This window comes from Elaeis guineensis, chromosome 16 (assembly GCF_000442705.2).
Source record: "Elaeis guineensis isolate ETL-2024a chromosome 16, EG11, whole genome shotgun sequence".
Taxonomy (NCBI): Eukaryota; Viridiplantae; Streptophyta; class Magnoliopsida; order Arecales; family Arecaceae; genus Elaeis; species Elaeis guineensis.
In genome coordinates, this window is record NC_026008.2 from 44,680,568 (window position 1) to 44,701,768 (window position 21,201).

A 21,201-nucleotide genomic window follows, 5' to 3' on the forward strand; every position below is an offset into this window, starting at 1 on the left:
CTCCTAATCTCTATGGTAATAAACTCTCAAACCCCATCTTTTATTTTATTCCTCTCCTGTAGGGCAACAACTTCTTGGGCACGTAAGCCGGAGAAGAAATCGAAACAAGGACAAAAAAGTCTGTCCAAATGAGATATCTGTTTGAGGAAACTAGAAGATCGTGGCATCTGAAAAAAAAGAAAAAGAAAAAAATTTCCACGCACCTGGCCTCAATCGTGGCCGAAGCCATCTGTAAGCAGTCTTCTGTGAGTGGCCACTTTAGAACTTGATTTGATTCTCCTGCATTAAATAGGTGCAATGATATCCGTCACATTATTATACAGGTAACATAACACATTATCCTATAGGTAACAAAAAAAAGAGGAAAAAATCCTAGTGCATCTAGCCTCGGGCACGGCCGATATCACCTTACAGGTGACAACAAAACAATAGAGAGAGAGAAGAAAAAAAAAAGAAAAAAAAAAGAAAAAAAAGAAAAGAACAGAAAAGAAAAGAAAAGATGAAAAGGAGAAAAAGAAAAGAGGATGGAGGAGAATCAATCTACTCTGCCCGAGACCTGTCTCATGCCCGTGCAACTCCCGACATCAAATCACTGAGAGATCGAGGGTTCACCAAGCTCCCGTGTGCCTTCCGTGGCAGATCAAGGGTTCATCGAGCTCCCGTGTGCCTTCCAAGGTAGATCGGGGGTTCACCGAGCTCCTATGTGCCTTCCGATGCCAACCCTGACAGATCAAGGGTTCATCGAGCTCCCGTGTGCCTTTCGATGTCACCCCGACAGATTAGGGGTTCACCAAGCCCCCATGTGCCTTCCAACGTCATCCCCGGTAGATCAATGCCCTCTCGAGCCCTCGTGCACCACCTAGAGAGAGATAGAAGGGAGAGTCAGCTCTCTCCACCACAGGCATTCTTGGTGCGAGACCCCATCGGATCGAGGCCTCCTGGCATCGGACTCTACTGGATTAGTGGCCCCGATGTCTCCGGCTCCCCTCCTCACGTCCGCACCCATCTCCGACGTCAAACCAGTCGGATCGATGGCCCTGTGCTGCCATATGTCTCCCGTCGTCGAGTTCCATTAGGTCAGTGGTCACCATAGTCTCCCACACGCCTGCATGCCTGCCCGACGTCAAACACTGTTAGATCCCCACACTCTTATGCGCCTCTCTGTGTTGAGTCCCGCCGAGTTGACGGCCCGGGCTTCTCCATCACACATCGAGACCAAGGCCAAATGGCCAAAGATCCCCGGTGCTTCCGCACCCACGTTCAGCTCCTGTCGACAACAGTTGAGACCACTCGCACAAGCCTGATGCCAAACCATTCTGATCAGTAATTTCTTAGACTTCTCCAACTAGCCATCACAATTCACTATGCACTCGTGCCTCCCAGCGAAAATATTTTAGGTCGGTAGTTTTCTGATCTTAAAGCTCCCTTAAACCAGGCTAGTAATCTCCGGGCTCCCGGACACCTTGCCTCCCTCCAACGTCAAGCACCGTCAGATCGGTACTCTCCCGATCTCCTGCAACTCTGCATGCCTTCTAACATTAAGCTCCGTCGAACCAAGACCTCCTATGTTGCTTTATGCCCTCGTCCCCAGGCCCCGCCAGATTGGCGACTAAGGATTTCTCCGTCGCCTGTCAAACTAAGATCAGCTGGCCACTTGCCCTCCGTATTTGTCAAAAGATGGAAATTTTGGCCTGCATGAAGTGGTTGAAGCATTCTACAAAAATGGCTGGTGTCGGGGAGTTGTTGCTAGGATTAATGCCAGGCCAAAGTATGGCATTAAGTTAATGCATTTGGAGGAAGAGTTGAAATCTAGCCCTGCGAAGGTCTCCAACACTTCCATGTGCAGGCAGGGACTTCGGCTGACTCAAACATGAGGGTTGTTTCTCCTTTGCCCAAGGCTTCCACGCACAACTGACCTCGGACAACGCCAAAGAGATCTATGGGCGTCTCCAAGGCCCAAATTCAAATAAATGATCCAAATCACAAATCAAGTCCGAGCCGAGCAATAAGAAGTTAAGTAAGACTCACGAGTTCTCTAATAAAAACTCCTCATAAAAGACTCTTAAGCTACCATCTATTATCCTTTCTCTTTTCTTTCTTGCAGGATCTAAGAAGAAAATAGGGCCAAGCTGATATCATAATCACGGTCAAATTGGGGTCAAAATCAGACCAACATAAAGCAAAAATAAGTTCTAACTGAGAAAGAGAATAAGGAGTCAACAAAATCCAAAGGCTCTCAAACAGAATATATAATCTCCATGGTAATAGACTCTCAAGCCCCAGTTACTATTCTATTCTTTTTTTGCAGGATCACAGATTCTTGAGCATATGAGATGAAGTAAAAATTAAACAAAGCCATGATAAATATTAAGCCCAAAGATAAGCCAAAGACTAAGTTGAAAAAATAGAGGCTCATCGGAAGCAAGCTTGTCAAAAAGCCAACTTCATTAGAAGGGTGAAGGCTGAGCTCATGAAAATACCGATCTCAATAGAAAGGTTCAACAAAAGCTCATTAGAAGGTGAGACATCCGATCTCCGAATTAGACCTCAATGAAAGTCTAATCTCCGAATTGGTAAAGCCCCAAAGAGCCTAAATCTGATCTTCGAATCGGTAAAATCCCGAAGGATCAAAATAGAGATAAGATCTTTTCAAAATTCGATCTCCGAATCAGTAAAGCCCCGAATGACTCAAATCCGATCTCCGAATCGGTAAAGTCCTAAGAGGCCCAAATGAAAATAAGATCTCTTCAAATTTAATCTCCGAATTGGTAAAACCCCGAAGGGCCAAAATAGAGCCCCAAGAGATACAAATGAAGATAAGATCCTCCCAAATTCAATCTCCGGATTAGTAGAGCCTCGAGTGGCACAAACAGAGATAAGACCTCCCAAATATCGATCTCAAGATCGAGGTTATCTTTAGCTCTATCAAATACTGACCTATGGATTGAAGTTATCTTGATATTCTATCAAATACTGATCTTCAGATTGAGATTATCTTCAGCTCTATAAAATACCGACTTGAAGGTCGAGGTTATCTTTCAGTTCAATGAAATACCGACTTGAAGGTCGAGACTATCTATAAAATACCGACCTCAAGATCGAAGTTATCTTCAATTTCTATCAAATACCGATATGAAGGTCGAGGCTATCTATAACATACCGATCTAAAGGTTGAGATTATTTTAAATTTCTATAAAATATCGATGTGAAGGTCAAGATTATCTTCAGCTCTATAAAATACCGATCTGAAGGTCGAGATTATCTTCAGCTCTATAAAATACCGACCTGAGTATTAAGGTTATCTTCTACTCTATAAAATATCGACCTCACAGTCAAAAATATCTTTCAGCTCTATAAAATACCGACCTCAGGATTGGAGTTATTTTATTACAAATCTCTGGATCAAAGTTATCTTGAAATTCTATTATTGATCTACGGATCCAAGTTATCTTGAAATTCTATTAAATACCAATCTCCGGATCGAGAATATCTTTCGATCTATTCAAAGTTACATCGAATAAAGAATCCAAGCAGTTCATTTGAAAAATCAAATGATACAAATTCATCGCATCGAACAAGTTGAGAACTTATTTTTTGGACTACTTTCATCCAAAATGAATCTTTTGAACTCAAAAGTGGGGGACAAGTATTATGGGAGTTATCCCACCTCAGCTCATCATAAAACCAACCTCAACTTGAGGTCACCAGAAATCCAATCTGACCAGAAGGCTATCTATCATAAAGTCGATCTGAATTGGAGGCTATCAGTCATGAAGCCAACCTGAATTGGAGGTTGTCTGTCATGAATCCGATCTGAATTGGAGGCTGTCTATCATGAAGCCGACCTGAATCACAGACTGAGTTCATATAAAGCTAACCTGAACAAGAGACTGATCTCATAAGAAAGCTGACCTGAATCAAAGGCTGAGCTTATAAGAAAGCCGACCTGAATTGGAGGCTGAGTTCATATAAAGCCAACTTGAATTGTCTGAATTGACTTCTAGTGAAGTATTGTGATCAGCTCATATATATATATATATATATATGTATACCGATTTGACTCATCTCAGCTCATATAAATACCAACTTGACTCATTTTAGCTCATATAAATACTGACCTGAAGTAGAGTATTACATATATCCGAAACATTCAGGATCTCATGTGATGTTTGATTTCATCCCGATATTTTATTGAGGTGAACTATTACATTAACAGCCACAGTCATCTTGTTAAAATCCGCCATGATCTTTACAACTAAGCTACAATTGACCACGATCTCACATATAGCTGTGCTACAACTCATCCCCAACTGACACATACAGTTAAGTATGACATCATTTTCAGCTAATATATATAGCTATGCTCTAGCTTACTTATAGCTGACCTCCAACAGCCTAACGAACTCTACAACTGACCTCTAACGGCCTAACAAACTCTTCCAATGACCTCATCAGCCCCTCTATAAATAGAAGACTAGAGAATCCTCTAGATAAGTTCTAACTCCCAAGTCCCAAGCTCAAACTAGAGGGAGACTCTGCCACTAAAACTCTAGCTCCCATGAAGTCATAAACTCTCTAGCTCCTCACTAACCCTTCTGTTCTCTATTCTTCCATTTTTTCACTTCCTGTTCTTGAAGCTCGAACTGACTTAAGCATCGAAAGGTCAAAAATCGAAAGACCCCTATCTGATTCCTTGACTTATTTTGCAGGATTTTTCAAAAAAAACTTGGATTAGATCACCACAGCCACTTCAACATGGCTTAATCTAATCTTTCCATTTGAGATTTTGAGTCTTGCAGCAATATTTAGTATCATGAATGCTCACATACTCTACCATTGAGGCACTTTGATGGCCCACATGTTGAAGGCAAATTGCATGATCGATTTCTTGCAGCTACAATTGGGACCCATGCCTAACGTAATTCAGACAGCAAAATTACATCCCCTCGTTTGGAATATAAAGTTGAAACCATGACAAGTTGCACCACGCACGAAGCATCAAACTGAAAAGGTATAATTTTTTTTTCCTTGAGAAAGGACAGGCATCTCAAACTAAGCCAAACAGATCGAAGTTCAAGCGTATATGATCTAAGGAGATCTATGCTCATAAGCAGATCCAAGCTTAGCTCCAATCACTTACAGCAGCAACAAAAGAAGCTACTAATTATACCAACAGAGTGGGAGAAATTAAGTAGAGCTCTAAATAACACTCCAGAAGAGTAGTAGATCATATTAACATGTGGCCAGGAATTGAGAACAAGTGTCTGGCACATAAACAAACAATCCTAGCTTTTGCAAGTATTGGGAAACAGATGCATAAAGGTTTGCTAATTGTGACTTGGAGACATAGGCTCATAATTACCAATTCAGAGCCTTGAAAAAAAAAATCGTGGTTTAGTAAGCCTTAACAAGTTAATGTAAGTCAAGCAATAATGCTACCAAAAATTAGGAACCAAGACTGAGTACCCCGCAGAATGTATTCTTAAAATAGAATGAAAATAAAGACAGACATTGCACAGTTTTCAGGCAAATTACAAGCCCGTCAAATATAATCTTTAGAAAAATTTGGGCTCTACAGAAAAATACAGGGTAGTACAGCACTATTCTGAAGCCTTGGCATTAAGCCAAGTCAGGGCTCAAGCTAAATCAACTCATATAGATGAGAATGAAGGATTGCTTGAACCCTGGTTTCAAGTCATCCCAAGCTGTACTGTGAAATTTTAGAGTAGAAAAGTGTTACAAGCCCATCAAATATAATCTTTGGAAAAATTTGGATTCTACAGAAAATTAGGGGGTAGTACAGCACTATTATGAAGCCTTGGCCTTCAGCCAAGTCAGGGCTCAAGCTAAATCAACTGTATAGATGAGAATGAAGGATTGCTTAAACCCTGGTTGCAAGTCATCCCAAGCTGCACTGTGAAATTTTAAAGTAGAAGTGCATATCCTTTCACGGAGTATGGTAAAGATATGTAGTACCGCATCTTTGCAAAAACCACAAAGAACCTTATAAATGGGTTTCTTAAATGCTGGGACACGAAAATAATTATGAAAACACCCAGGGCTTGGTAACACTAAAATGTCTCACAACTTTCAGATTGGTGATAAGATGATGGGAAGGACAGTCCTCTCAACCAGGAAATGGTGACTGAAAAGAAAGAAGTTGGAAATCTGTCATATAAAGCCCAAGAGATGTAGAGAGCAAGTTCTCAATGCAAGCAAAGGCCAGAAGAAAGGCCACGATGTCTGTTGGTCAAACAAGACAACCTAATACAAGGAGCATTTGACAGAGACAAACTCAAAGAACCAAGATTAGAATTACTCAGATACGGGCTAAGCAATAGAAGACTCTTGTAACGTCTAGCATAAACTAATAAGGCTTCCTCCATTCACATAAAGGCCACATAGGATTCACTTTAGACAACATTCATGTGGTTTCTAGAAGCAGTATGACTTTGCACATCCAAAGAGCACAGGATTAAACTCTGTACTCTACCGCATGGGGGCAGATAAAGTCCAATAGTGCTGCAAAAAGTCTTCAGCTATCTAGAGATCTAGCAGCCTTCAACTGACAGTATTTATTAGAGTTTGATCTTGCAAGAATCAAGTAGGCTAATTCTTTATCTCAACATGAAAACAATCATCAGCACAATAGAATTAGCCAACTTTTATCAACTTATCTTGGAATAATCACAAGCCACAAAGAATACAAGATAGCACAATAATACAATGTGCAGCAGCAAAACATGAAAATTCAGAAATCTCCATCAAAGGCTTCAACTACTATAAAAATGTCACATCCATGATGCAAACCCAATGTTTTTGATAAGCTCAACAAGACCATTCACAACAGGATAAACATTCCTGGGCTTCATACATTCTCAAACGAAGCAAAAGTAAAACAGACTCTACTAGATCTCATTGTGGATTTACCTGTATGATTCTGGACGCTTGGGCTTGGTTTGAACAACTGCCTCAATCTTCTCAATCACATCAGGTGTCAAAAGTGGAATGACATCAAGAGCTTTCATGTTCTCTTTTATCTGTAGTAGTGACAAAATGGAATTTTCAATAATAGCAGAGGTGAAAGAATAAGCATAAAGGAAACATGAAGATTAAGGTATTCACAAACTAAATGGTTATCACTGCCTTTCCAAAAGCTTTCTTGCTAACTAAGTAGCAGGAATGAGGCAAAGAGATGACCAGTGATCATCTAGTGTATGCCTATTAATACATGCAGAAAGCATGCAAGACATGGTAAACACAACATACCATATTTGTTAATTAATACCTAAAGATGATATGCGTTGCTTTCAGTAAACATTTTCAGGGGCCACATATTTTTTCACCTGCCTACAGAAACACAGGCTCCTCTTTGTAGAGCCTCCTTGTGTACTCATTGCATGCTATCATGCTACCTAATCAATCATAGACTATAAAGCTATGTGAAATTGGCCAATATGGTTTTCATTTTTTTTTATAACTATAAGTTATGCCACATCTAAGCCGTCAATTATACTGCAAAATGCTTCAAATCTGCCATTCAGAAATATAACACTGAAAACCACAATAATTTTTTTTAAAAAAAAAAAAACTAGTCTCGAGTTAATTTCTGCAAGCAAAGCCTCTTTGAACCATAGGAGATGATCAAAGTCAAAATTCTGCAAGCAAGCCCCTGTATTCATTCATCGCTCCCTCAGCCTGCTTTTCTTCACTGTTCTTTTTTTTTTTTTGGAAGATACAGCTCCCAGATCTCACCTCAGTGCTCCTTTTTTTTTTCTATGTAGAATCCTAGTTCTCCCACAAATCAACACCATTATATTTATATCCGCTTGATCTGTCTTACTAAACTCTGCCCTCGTATCCAAGAAATCCACCTATGATGCCCCCAAGTGTTGAAACATCAGTCTCACCCCAGCACCTGCCTAAAGCTTTTGCAACCTTCTTTGAGCAATCCTATTGTCAACATCCCTACATGTTAGTGATCTAGTTCACTCATAATGTATCATCTACTCTTCTATCACTCTTTAGATCAATGGGTTGTTATATATGCTTTCAGAAAACGGCCACCCAGAAAAACATGTTTCATTTTTCCCATAACAAAGTCTTGCTCTATTATATCTTTTAATATCTTTGATTCTTGTTGGTGCAAAAATCCGCTTGCGCCGGAGAAGCTGGAGTCGAGGGAGTCGCGGTCGCCGCCGGGACCTGCAAAGAAAGTCTAACCGGAGGTGGGGTTGCTCCGGCAAGACCCTCCGACGCTCAAGTCAGTTCTCTGCCTCAACAAGAATGGAGTGCTCGAACGGAGAATTTAGCAGAATTTTGAGATAAAAACTAAGAGCTTCTTGAATAACGTATCTGGGGCCCCCTTTTATAGACGGAGGGGACAGTAGCCTGATAGTGATATCTGTAACCGTCTGGCAGTGTGCCGTCCAGGGTCAGGCGGAGTTTGTTGCGAAGAGTAGTGGGGTGGATTCGTGGCTATCACCGGGGTGTGCCACGTGGAGTCTGCCGCGGGGAGTGGAGCGGCGTCCGTTGTCGCGACTTGCCATCGGATGGGAGAATCGTGCGGTATCCGTCACAGGAAGTGGAGCAGGATTGGGGCCGTTACTGTGACCTGCCAGGGAGTAGTGGAGCTGCGCGGGATCCATCGTAGGAAGTGGAGCAACGCTGTGACCGTTACTGCGGCCTGTCAGGGAGTGATGGAGCTGCGCGGAATCCGCCGCAAGAAGTGGAGTAGGATCGTGGCCGTTATTGTGGCCTGCCTGGGTGTGTAGATCCGTCGGCTGAAGTTCGGCAGCAGTCGGAGCTGATGACGGAGTCCGGCTCCCGTAGGAGCCCGGGCGGAGTCCTCTTGCGGTTGGAGTCGTGGGCGGAGCCCGGCTCCCGTGGGAGTCCGGGCGGAGTCCCCTACAATTAAAGTCAGGCGCGAAGTCCGGCTCCCATAGGAGTCCAGACGGAGCTTACCGGCAGTCGAGGTTGGCGACGGAGCCCGGCTCCTGTAGGAGTCCGGACGGAGTCCCGCTTGAGGTCGGAGTCGTAGGCGGAGCCCGGCTCCCGTGGGAGTCCGAGCGGAGTCCTCCCAGAGTTGAAGTCGCGGGCGGAGCCCGTCTCCCGGAGTCCGGGCGGAGTCTCCTGCAATTAAAGTCAGGCACGAAGTCCGGCTCCCATGGGAGTCCGGACGGAGCTTACCGGCAATTGAGGTTGGCGACGGAGCCCGGCTCCCGTAGGAGTCCGGGCGGAGTCCCGCTTGAGGTCTGAGTCGTAGGCGGAGCCCGGCTCCCGTAGAAGTCCGGGCGGAGTCCCACTTGAGGTCGGAGTCGTAGGCGGAGCCCGGCTCCCGTGGGAGTCCGGGCGGAGTCCTTTCAGAGTCGAAGTCGCGGGCGGAGCCCGGCTCCCGTAGGAGTCCGGGCGGAGTCCCTTGTAATTAAAGTCAGGCGCGAAGTCCGGCTCCCATAGGAGTCCGGACGGAGCTTACCGGCAGTCGAGGTTGGCGACGGAGCCCGGCTCCCGTAGGAGTCCGGGCGGAGTCCCGCTTGAGGTCGGAGTCGTAGGCGGAGCCCGGCTCCCGTGGGAGTCCGGGCGGAGTCCTTTCGGAGTTGATTCTGCTGAGAACTTCGGCTGTGGGTATTTTGTATCCAACACCAGTCCCCCTACTTCCGAGTTTGAATTTCGAATGAAGGAAGTACAGAGATATAGCCGAAGTTGTCCCCTCGAATCCTGCGCACGGCCGCCCCCATATATTTTTGCATTAAATGTGCGCGTGCTGGAGTCTTTTCGAATCGGGGCGATACGAAGGGACCCTTCGAAATTCCCGCCAGTACACTGGCCCAGGTACGGCGCCATAATGGCCCTGCCGATTCGTCAGCCGCTTTTAGCCGCCCACCGGGGGGAGTGGGACACGTGTCTGACGCGGGCTGGCCTGGGGGGATTCGCGATCATTATGGCGCCGGATCCCAGGATCTATTTAAACCCGTCCTTCCACCTTTAGGGGCCCTACTCCGTTCCAGAGTTTTTATCTGTGTCTGTCTTCCCTTCGAGAGCCCTGTTTCAGTTGGCATCTTCTCGAGCCGTAGGCACCCTCCAAATCGTCCCTCTGGTCCCTCAGAGCGATCTAGGTTAGTTCCGGTACCTTCAACCTTCTTCCCACCGCTTAGGAACTTCTTCTCTGTCATTATTTTTTGTATTCCTCCGAGTTAGTTTCCTATGACCTCTCGCCCCTCATCCGGTCCGCCTTCTTAGGGATCTTTAGAGCTCTCCTTCAAACCTACCCGAAATGTCGTCCGGCTCTTCTGCTCCCTGCAGTTCCGAGAGTTCTTCCGCCTCAAACCCCCAGGTCCCTTGCTCTGTAGACGAACCTGCGTCTGGGACTGGGCTCCGCCCGGTTTTTGCACCGGGCGCCATTCCATGCTCCCTGACTCCGGAGGAACTCCTTCTGATAAGGGTTCAGTATGGAGTTCCTCCGGAGTACGACCTGGAGCTGCCTGGCCCTTCTGACCGGGCCAGCACTCCCCCATCCAGTCGTTTTTGTCTGTATCAGGAAGCGTTCCGTGCCAGACTCCGGCTTCCGCTTCCTTCCTTTGTTGTTGCCCTTTTCCGCTTCTTAGACATCTCCTTGGCTTCTGTGGCCCCGAATTCTTTTAGGTTTTTGATAGGATTTCTCTTCCTTTGCCACGTAGTCGAGGTCCAACCGTCCCTCTCCCTGTTTAGGCACTTCTATACTTTCAAGCGCCATCCTTCGACGAAGGACTGGTGGTACTTCTCCCCCCAGTTCGGTAAGAAGGGGTTGCTGAAAGGTGCCCCTTCTTCAATCCACAATTGGAAGGGGAAATACCTCTTCGTCCACTGCCCGACCCTGAGGCTGGGCCTGCCCCCTTGGGGCTCTTTGAGGGATTCTGTTCGCCGGGCCCCTAGTCTGGGGGAGGATGACCTCCAGGCTGCCCGGAAGCTTCTTGCCTATTCCGCTCCTTCCCTTCCCAATCTTCTGAGGAAACAATTTCTTTTCAACATCGGCCTGAGCCCCCAGGATCCTGCGAGTATTCATCTTTTCCTTTATCTTCTCTTTCATGCCTTTCTCCTTTTTCTTTCCCTTTTTCACCTCTTCTTCCTTCTCTCTCTTTTTCCCTCTGTTTCTTTCTTTCTTCCCCCCCCCTTTTTTTTTTTTTTCTTGGGCTCTTGATTGATTGGTTCGCTTCTTTTTCTTCTTTCTTTTTTTCTTCTTTTTTTTTTTTTTAAGGGATGGACGCCGAAGCAGCGCGGATGCTTGCCAGGGGCCTCAGGGCCCACAAGAGAAAGGGCGTCGCAACCTCCGGATCGGCGAAGAGGGCCAGGGCGGAGGAGTCGAGCTTGGCCGCACCTGTCCAGGCGGCCCCAGCGATTAACATTCCCTCGGATGCCGAGGCAACGGCTCCCCGGGCCTCCTCGAGGAGTCCGCCGGCTGGGGCCCCTGTTTCGGGGGTCCGCTCCACGGAGGCGCCTGTGGCCGAGAGGGGGAAGAGGAAGAAATCAGTGGCCCGCAGGGTGAGTAGCCGCGAACTGCTGCCGACGAGTCCCTCTGCTCCGAAGAGGGACCGGAGAATCCCTTCAATAGGGATTTGATCAGGCGGTTGATCGACGGCTGCATTCTGCCCGACATCGTCGAGAGGATCGACCGCGCCGATCCTGAGCAGCGAGCCTGGGACTCTTTGGGGTCCTTCCTTGAGGTAAGCAAATCTTTATTTACCTGGCTACTCGGCCTTTGTTCTGATTCCCTAGCTGCCCTTGCAGATTGGGAACCAGCTCCTCGCCAATATCGAGGCGGTGAACTGTGCGAGGAGGGACATCCTCCAGGTGGAGGAGCGCTGTCGGACCGAGGTTGCTCGCCTCCAAGCGAAGACGGCCGAAGTAGCCGCCCTCCAAGAGGCCCTGGAAAGAGAGAAACAAGCCCGGGAGGAGGAGAGGCAGACCTTGGAGGAGTCGACGAGAAGGGCGGAGGTCGAGGTCGCCAACTTGGCTGAGCAGATTCCGGTCTTGGTCTCGGAGGCCAGAGTCCTTGCGGTAGAGGAATTCAAGGCTTCCGCGGAGACGAGGGACCTGAATGTCCAATTCGGCCAGGAGGCGTTCATCAAGGGGTTTGAGCTCTGCCAAGAGAAGGTGGCCAGAAAATTTTTGGAGCTCGACCTCAGCTTCCTAGGCGAGGAGTCCGAAGACGAGGCCGGCCCCTCGCCAGCCGCCACCGCAATTGCAGTCCCCTCGCCGGGGACGCCGAATTCTCCAACCCCTGCCCCCGAGGTCTGAGACCTCCGGCCTTGTATTTTTATTTCATCGCAACTTTTCTTTTTCTTTTTTGTCTTCAAAAAATCATCCAATCAATAAAGTTGAATTTCTTGTCGCGGATGGCTTCTCCTCCCTCCCCTTCTTTTCCCTGCTTTTCTTCCTGCGATGAATCGTGCTTTGACGCTTTTGCCTTCCGATGACAGTGTCCTGCAGAAGCACTTCCTCTGCCCCTGGGGATCCCACTGAAGTCGACGATCCAGCGGCTGAAGAAGAAAGTTCTTCACTTGACAAAGAAGTCGAAGAAGATGGAAGGCGAGCTTCGCAGATTGAGAGAAGGTCATTCTGAAGCCACCGCGGAGGCCACCCACTTTCGGAATCTCCACGTGAAGGGGATCATGGAGTATAGCCGGAGGAAAGCGGCTTTCGCGAAGGAGCTTGATGAATGCAAGAAGAGCGCCAGCGACCGAATTTGGGCTCAGGCCACTAGGATTAGCGCCCTCAAGGTGGAACTGTCGGCCGCGAAGGAAAAGATCGGCCAGCTGGAAGGAGGTTCGTCCCGGCTCTTGGCCCGGGTCGACGGCGACCAGGAGTGGTCGAAGAAGGTCTCCGACCTCCAGCAGCAGCTTCAGGACGCCGAGGTGAGCCACGACGTGCATCGGGCCAGCTGGCGCAGGCAGGTGAAATATAAAAGGAGACTCAGGGCGGCGACCGACGAAGTCGCCCGTCTCCAGAGGCAGCTGGCCAGCAGGGCTCAGCTTACTTCCGCCCGGGATTCTGATGAGCTCCAGTCCCTAAGAGGAACCGTTGAAGGGATTTCAGTCGCCCTCGGGGAAAAGACAGCCGAGCTGCAACAACTAAAGATTCAACTGGCATACGAGCAGCGGGCCGTCGCGGACGCGGAGGCAGAATCCGAGGTCTTGAGGAAGAGGCGTCGAGAGGCGGAGGCCGAGAGCCAGCGACTTCGTCGGGCGCTCCAGGACGCGCTGCAGAAAAGGGAAGAGCTAGAAGAAGAAATTGAGAATCTAAGGCAGTCCTGGTTGAGAGGTGGAGCAGACAACTCTAGGTCGGAAGGAGCAGAGCCTCCTTAGAGCTCTTTTCGTCCTTCTGTCTTTTCATGTATTTACTTCCCTTTTTGTCGTTTTGCTTTTCTTTCCTTGGCCTTCCGGGCTTTGTAGCGTATATTACGGAAACGGAATGAAAAGGGTGTTTTGTGTTACCTCGTCCGCGCGTTGTGTTAAATTGTCGTCCGCCGAACTTTTCTTGTCGTTCGATTTGTCCGATGTAGACGTCGTTGGGAGGCGCCCAGTCGTCGATGCGTTAGCTCGCCTTCCTCGTCGTACGTGGCCGCAAGCCCGAGCTTGGCGGTCCGAACTCCGCATTACTTCGGGGATGTCGCTGTCTTCCTGACCTGTGTCGGGAGTCTTTTTAGAAGTCGGGGGTGTTTGGTAGGAACTCCCCGTCTCCGTTGGGACGAAGTCCTTTAGGTCTTTGGGGCGGTTCGTCCTTCATCTGTTTCCACCGTGGTTCGTCACCCTTCCTTTTTAATTTTTCTCCTCTTTTCCGAGTGAGGACCCTTCCTTCGCTTTTTGCGGGGTTGCATAGGAGCGCGGAGGTGTCGCTAGGGGGCTTTTTCCCTTCATCCGATCTTGTTGGGCGGCCGGATTTCGTTACCATCAGGGCGAGGTTTTCCTCCCGTTCCCACGAGGGCATGTAAGGGTCATTGCCAGGGCGGGCGGAGTCTTCCTTGCTGCAGAAGTCGCGGGGTGGAGTCCGGGCGAAATCTCTCTTGCTGCAGAAGTCGTGGACGGAGCCCGGCTCCCGTGGGAGTCCGGGTGGAGTCTTCCTTGACGTCGCGGACGGAGCCCGGCTCCCGTAGGAGTCTGGGTGGAGTCTTCCTGGGCGTCGTGGACGGAGCCCGGCTCCCGTAGGAGTCCGGGTGGAGTCTTCCTTGGCGTCGTGGACGGAGCCCGGCTCCCGTAGGAGTCCGGGTGGAGTCTTCCTTGACGTCGTGGACGGAGTCCGGCTCCCTAGGAGTCCGGGTGGAGTCTTCCTGGGCGTCGTAAACGGAGCTCGGCTCCCGTAGGAGTCTGGATGGAGTCTTCCTTAGCGTCGTGGACGGAGCCCGACTCCCGTAGGAGTCCGGGTGGAGTCTTCCTGGGCGTCGTGGACGGAGCCCGGCTCCCGTAGGCATCGTGGACGGAGCCCGGCTCCCGTAGGAGTCCGGGCCTTCCACTTTGCTCAAGCCAGGGTGAGGTTCTCCTCCCGTTCCCGACTTGGCTGTGGGGGCGCGTTAGGGCGCTGTAAGGCCTCTCCCCCCATCCGGTCTAAAAGAACCGGACCTTCGACTTTGCTCATGTCAGGATGAGGTTCTCCTCCTGTTCCTGACATGGCTGTGGGGGCACATTAGGGCGCTGTAAGGCCTCTCCCCCCATCCGGTCTAAAAGAACCGGGCCTTTGACTTTGCTCATGTCAGGACGAGGTTCTCCTCCTGTTCCTGACATGGCTGTGGGGGCACATTAGGGCGCTGTAAGGCCTCTCCCCCCATCCGATCTAAAAGAACCGGGCCTTTGACTTTGCTCATGTCAGGACGAGGTTCTCCTCCTGTTCCTGACATGGCTATGGAGGCACATTAGGGCGCTGTAAGGCCTCTCCCCCCATCCGGTCTAAAAGAACCGGGCCTTTGACTTTGCTCATGTCAGGACGAGGTTCTCCTCCTGTTCCTGACATGGCTGTGGGGGCACATTAGGGCGCTGTAAGGCCTCTCCCCCATCCGGTCTAAAAGAACCGGGCCTTTGACTTTGCTCATGTCAGGATGAGGTTCTCCTCCTGTTCCTGACATGGCTGTGGGGGTACATTAGGGCACTGTAAGGCCTCTCCCCCATCCGGTCTAAAAGAACCGGGCCTTTGACTTTGCTCATGTCAGGACGAGGTTCTCCTCCTGTTCCTGACATGGCTGTGGGGGCACATTAGGGCGCTGTAAGGCCTCTCCCCCCATCCGATTTCGAGATAGTCGGACTTTCATTTTAGGTATGTTAGGATGGGGTTCTCCCCCGGTTCCTAACATAACTTCGTTTCAGGCGTTTGGAGGGGTCATATCCAGTCGTGACAAATCCATGCCAGAGGGGAAGAGTACGTTAAGTAGAAAGAAATTTAGATTCAAGGTGAAATCGTAAGTGATACATTTACAGATTTTTCGAGTTCCATGGTTGCGGGAGGCCTGCTCCTCCTTGAGGCCCTCCGGTGATGGAGTCGATGGTCCCGATGGGAGGCCGATCCCCGGGTTGCTCCTCCCTTTTTGGCGGCTCAGGCTGCGGAAGGGCCCTTGGTCGATCTCCTCTACCCTCAGACCTGCGTCGGATGAACCTGTCGAGTCGACCTCGCCGAATGAGCTCCTCGATCTCGTCCCGGAGCTGGATGCATTCCTCTGTGTCGTGGCCGTGGTCGCGGTGGTAGAGGCAGAACTTGTTGGGGTTGCGATTCCCGGGGTGTGTGCGCATCCTCTCCGGCCTAGGGAGCTGCTCCCTGACCTCCATCAGTACCTGGGCCTTCGAGGCATTGAGGGGGGCGTAGTTGCGGAATCTCCCTGGTGGGAAACCCCGCCGAACCCCGCTATCCGGACTTCTCTGCCTGCGCACCCGGTGTGGAGTATGGGCGCGCCTGTGCCCAAGAGGGGATCGAGAACGCGGCCGGGCTTCCCTTGGCCTTTTTTCAATTGCGGGCTTACTCGAGTCTCCCGCTTGCCGCTCCCTCGCTGTCTCTTCATCCTTCATTTTGAAGGCTTCTTCCGCTCGGACGTATCCTTCGGCCCGAGCTAGCAAATCAGCAAAATCCCTGGGGTACTTCTTCTCCAGGGAGAACAAAAGGTCGTTCTTCTGAAGGCCACCCTTCAGGGCGGCCATTGCGACTGATTGGTCCAAGTTCCGGACCTCCAGCGCCGCGACGTTGAAACGGTTGATGTAGGCCCGAATGGACTCCCCTTCCCTCTGCTTGATGTTGATGAGGGACTCCGAACCCTTCCGGGGGCGCCGGCTGCTAACGAAATGGGCCACAAATTGGTGGCTCATTTGATCGAAGGAAAAGATGGTACCCGATTTCAAAGCCGAGTACCAGTTCCTCGCCGCTCCCTTCAAGGTGGACGGGAAGGCCCAGCATAGGATGGCATCAGGAGCACCGTGAAGCAGCATCATCGTCCGGAAGGCCTCCAGATGATCAATCGGGTCCGAAGTCCCGTCGTAGCTCTCGAACTGAGGAAGCTTGAAGTTTGGCGGGATCGGTTCCTGCATGATCATTTGAGAGAAGGGAGGGTCAGTACAAATATCCTCACCATAAGCGGGGGGTGCATGGCGGAGTTCTTCGATCTGCCAGTTCATCTCCTGGAGCCTCCGGTCCAGGAAATCCTCTCGACTTCGAGTCTCGAGGGTCCTCTGGCAGAATGGGGGCAGGGATCTTCCAGGGGTGGAGTCGTGGTCCGATTGAGGGCTCTCCACCCTCGGGTTCGCTTTTCCAGGAAGGACGGGGCGGCTGGCCCAGGTGGCCCGCCCCGCCGCCGGATTCTGGTGTTCCGGGGATGCCCTTTCCGGGCGTACCGATGCCTGCGGCTGCTGCTGCTGCATAGCTTGCACAGCTTCAGTGAGGCCCCTGACCTGCTGTGCCAGCAGGTCAAACTGCTCCGCGCCGACCGCCGCCGCCGGAGGAGGAGGAGGTTGAGAAACAGGAGGGGAGGCCGGAGCCTGAGATCTGGCCGCGGAGGCCGTGGACGCCTTGCGGGGAGGCATCGAGTAAGGATCCCGAGGGGGAGACAAGGAGTGGGTGCCGGAGGAGACGATCGGAGGCGGCTCCGTTGAGCGCTCCTTTAAGAATAAGGGTACTGCGAAGACACAGGGCCCTTCCTCTAGCGCCAATCCTGTTGGTGCAAAAATTCGCTTGCGCCGGAGAAGCTGGAGTCGAGGGAGTCGCGGTCGCCGCCGGGACCTGCAAAGGAAGTCTAAACCGGAGGTGGGGTTGCTCCGGCAAGACCCTCCGACACTCAAGTTAGTTCTCTGCCTCAACAAGAATGGAGTGCTCGAACGGAGAATTTAGCAAAATTTTGAGGTAAAAACTAAGAGCTTCTTGAATAACGTATCTGGGGCCCCCTTTTATAGGTGGAGGGGGCAGTAGCCTGATAGTGATATCTGTAACCGTCTGGCAGTGGGCCGCCCAGGGTCAGGCGGAGTTTGTTGCGAAGAGTAGTGGGGTGGATTCGTGGCTATCACCGGGGCGTGCCACGTGGAGTCTGCCGCGGGGAGTGGAGCGGCGTCCGTTATCGCGACTTGCCATCGGATGGGAGAATCGTGCGGTATCCGTCACAGGAAGTGGAGCAGGATTGGGGCCGTTACTGTGACCTGCCAGGGAGTAGTAGAGCTGCACGGGATCCGTCGTAGGAAGTGGAGCAGCGTTGTGACCGTTACTGCAGCCTGTCAGGGAGTGATGGAGCTGCGCGGAATCCGCCGCAGGAAGTGGAGCAGGATCGTGGCCGTTATTGTGGCCTGCCTGGGAGTGCAGATCCGTCGGCTGAAGTTCGGCAGCAGTCGGAGCTGATGACGGAATCCGGCTCCCGTAGGAGCCCGGGCGGAGTCCTCTTGCGGTTGGAGTCATGGGCGGAGCCCGGCTCCGATGGGAGTCCGGACGGAGTCCCCTGCAATTAAAGTCAGGCGCGAAGTCCGGCTCCCATAGGAGTCCGGACAGAGCTTACCGGCAGTTGAGGTTGGCAACGGAGCCCGACTCCCGTAGGAGTCCGGACGGAGTCCCGCTTGAGGTCGGAGTCGTAGGCGGAGCCCGGCTCCCGTGGAAGTCCGAGCGGAGTCCTCCCGGAATTGAAGTCGCGGGCGGAGCCCAGCTCCCGTAGGAGTCCGGGCGGAGTCCCCTGCAATTAAAGTCAGGCGCGAAGTCCGGCTCCCATAGGAGTCCGGACGGAGCTTACCGGCAGTCGAGGTTGGCGACGGAGCCCGACTCCCGTAGGAGTCCGGGCGGAGTCCCGCTTGAGGTCGGAGTCGTAGGCGGAGCCCGGCTCCCGTGGGAGTCCGGGCGGAGTCCTTTCGGAGTCGAAGTCGCGGGCGGAGCCCAGCTCCCGTAGGAGTCCGAGCGGAGTCCTCTGCAATTAAAGTCAGGCGCGAAGTCCGGCTCTCATAGGAGTTCGGACGGAGCTTACCGGCAGTCGAGGTTGGCGACGGAGTCCGGCTCCCGTAGGAGTCCGGGCGGAGTCCCGCTTGAGGTCGGAGTCGTAGGCGGAGCCCGACTCCCGTGGGAGTCCGGACGGAGTCCTTTCGGAGTCGATTCTGCTGAGAACTTCGGCTGTGGGTATTTTGTACCCAACAATTCTCATACTTCCACAATGATAAACAAAGGATTTTTCCTACATGTTGCTCAATAAAAACACCATCAAAATCTAGATAATTTTTGTCTAAAAAAAAATGATGATTATGATGTGATATAATAATAGTGATCAAGACATATCTGATTTTAGCATGAAACATGAGGACTACTGTCTCTATAAAGAGTATTGGAAAAGGTTGGTTGCATCAATTTGCTTGTGTTCATTAAATTTTCATATTCAGTTATCCTTGCTTGGTCTAAGTTTGTTTATCACAATTTTTTTTCTTATATGTTGTACATTTAGTAGGCCATATAATTATCTACAATATGCTCTATTCAACTATAGAGTAAGCATTAAAAAGGATTATATTTCCATAACAGATCTAATACATTTAACATCTATTAGTATTGCATAATTTAACATTAATGTAGTGGTCCCATTTTCCAGTAATAACTTAAGTATCTACCAACTGGCTTTTCAAGTCATTGGAAAGAAACAGAGATAAGAGAGCTTCCCAGTAGATAGATCAGATTCTTGCAGTCAAAGTAGGACAGGTTCCAGCAAACAGATTCATGTTTAGGGAAACAAGAAACAAAGATATCTTGCAAAAATTAAAATATAAAACTCTAGAATAAGGGAAATCAATATCAACACTTGGTATCAAGATATGTTAGCTTAATTGTGCAAACTGGATGTAGCACATAATATGTACCTGACTCTCCTTAGTGGCACCGGTAATTACTGATGAAACATTTGGATTTGATGCACACCAAGCAATTGCAAGTTGAGATAAAGGTACACCTAGCTCATCTGCAATTGGTTTCAGTCCATTAACCTTTCTAAGCACATCATCTACCAATGATCTGCTCGCCAGATTCTGCAATGCACAATGTACCAACCAGCCTTTATCAACATTTCACTAACTACAAAATCTAGGACCTTCTAGCAGTAACTTCTGCACAGAACCAATTGAATGAATGAAACTTTGCCACAATAAAATGATTATTAAAACAGCAAAAAGACAAAGTATTCTTACTCTGGAGATACAAACGCTAGAATGCAGATCAAGAAACTGATTATTCTAAAAGCGCATAATCTTCATCACGGGTTTAGCTTCATAATTATGCAACGATTGCTTCCAAAAGTGCATCCATCTTTCCAAAAGTTACCAAAACATTACTGGCAAACAAAGGTATCCCTTTTCTGATGATCCCATCAATACCATTTCCTAGAATTCATGAAATTAGAAAAGAAGAAAACCAAGATCTTATATATTTCAGATGGTATTCTGAAGCGCAACGATGTTGAAGTTCCTAGTTACATGAAACCATATTCAAATCCTTAATTTGGTTTATGGATTACAGCCATTATCGAAATAGGGTACCACTTAAAGAAAGTCTATAACAATGAGTAACTTTAAGTGCAGTTGTGAAAGATCAGGATTACCTTGTAGTTTTCTAAGGCAAATCGACTATCGGGTGGTATGTTCCCTTTGCTGTATTTGCCAGTAAGAACCCCAGAAGCTAGCGGGCTCCATGTGGTAAGACCCAGGCCATAGGTGCCGTAAAGAGGCAGGTATTCGACCTCAACCTGCAACAAAATATACGAAGCTTACTACCTCCATTGAGGTTTAAAGGCATTGTCTTTTTGTTTATAAAAAAAAAGAATAATAAGGAGACTCAATTAAGTTCCGCAGTCACTCTTTACTTCCTAAATCTTTAACGATGAATGAAATTAATCCAGATCGCATACTAATCTTGGATCCCGCTAGCTAGTAATGGACAAACTACGATATAATTTTTGAAGAAGAACAAGACGAAGTTCCCTAGATCGGAAAACAAGTCCGATGGTTTGTTGGAACGCTACCTTGTGACGGGAGAGAAGATTGTACTCGGGCTGCTCGACGATGGGTCCGACGAGGTCGAGGCGGTTGGCGACGCCCCAGGCCTCGGTGATCTGCTGCGCGGACCACTCGCTGGTCCCCCAGTAGAAGGCCCAGCCCTTGTCGATGATGTGGTTCATCGCCCGCACGGTCTCCTCGATGGGCGTGGCCGCGTCGGGGCGGTGGCAGTAGATCACGTCCACGTACTCCATGTCGAGACGGCGCAGCGACGCCCGCGTGCCCTCCACGATGTGCTTCCTGGAGAGGCCCTTGTCGTTGGGGCCGGGGCCGCCCCAGAAGATCTTGGTGGAGACCACCAGGTCGGAGCGGCGCCACCCGAGCTCGCGGAAGGCCTGGCCCATGATCTCCTCGGCGCGGCCGTTGGCGTAGACCTCGGCGTTGTCGAAGAAGTTGACGCCGCGGTCGCGGCAGCACTGGAGGAGGGCCTTGGCTTCCTTCACGTCCAGCTGGTTCCCGAAGCTCACCCATGTTCCGTACGATAACTGGCTCACCTTCAGCCCCGATCGCCCCAAATTCTTGTACTGCATCGCCATGGTCTCTCCCTGTGTCTGTCTCTCAGGCAAAGAGGAGGCTCCAAGCTCCGGTGGAGCTTTGCTTTTCTTTGTGCCTTGGAGACAAGTTTTGCGGGGAATCTTGGGAAAGCTCGGTGGGCTGGGAATCGAAGCATCGAACGCGGCACAAAAAAGGGACAGGA

At 49.8% G+C, this 21,201-nt stretch overlaps 1 protein-coding gene across 1 annotated transcript; it reads right to left on the bottom strand.

Annotated features, from left to right (window-relative positions):
* Positions 1-6,744: 6,744 nt before the first annotated feature.
* Positions 6,745-21,201, bottom strand: LOC105059133 (probable voltage-gated potassium channel subunit beta). Its single transcript, XM_010942350.4, has 4 exons — positions 20,471-21,201; positions 20,051-20,194; positions 19,317-19,481; positions 6,745-7,040 (listed from the first exon to the last, which is right to left on the bottom strand). The coding sequence occupies exons 1-4, from the start codon at positions 21,038-21,040 to the stop codon at positions 6,927-6,929; spliced, it is 993 nt and encodes a 330-aa protein (XP_010940652.1). The 5' UTR covers positions 21,041-21,201; the 3' UTR covers positions 6,745-6,926.

Excerpts from the sequence above, each read along its gene's own strand:
- LOC105059133 (XM_010942350.4), bottom strand. The coding sequence starts at position 21,040 with ATGGCGATGCAGTACAAGAATTTGGGGCGATCGGGGCTGAAGGTGAGC. Across the intron at positions 20,195-20,470 it reads ATCTTCTCTCCCGTCACAAG|GTTGAGGTCGAATACCTGCC; the intron begins GTAGCGTTCCAA and ends ATTTTGTTGCAG. Across the intron at positions 7,041-19,316 it reads GTGCCACTAAGGAGAGTCAG|ATAAAAGAGAACATGAAAGC; the intron begins GTACATATTATG and ends TCACTACTACAG.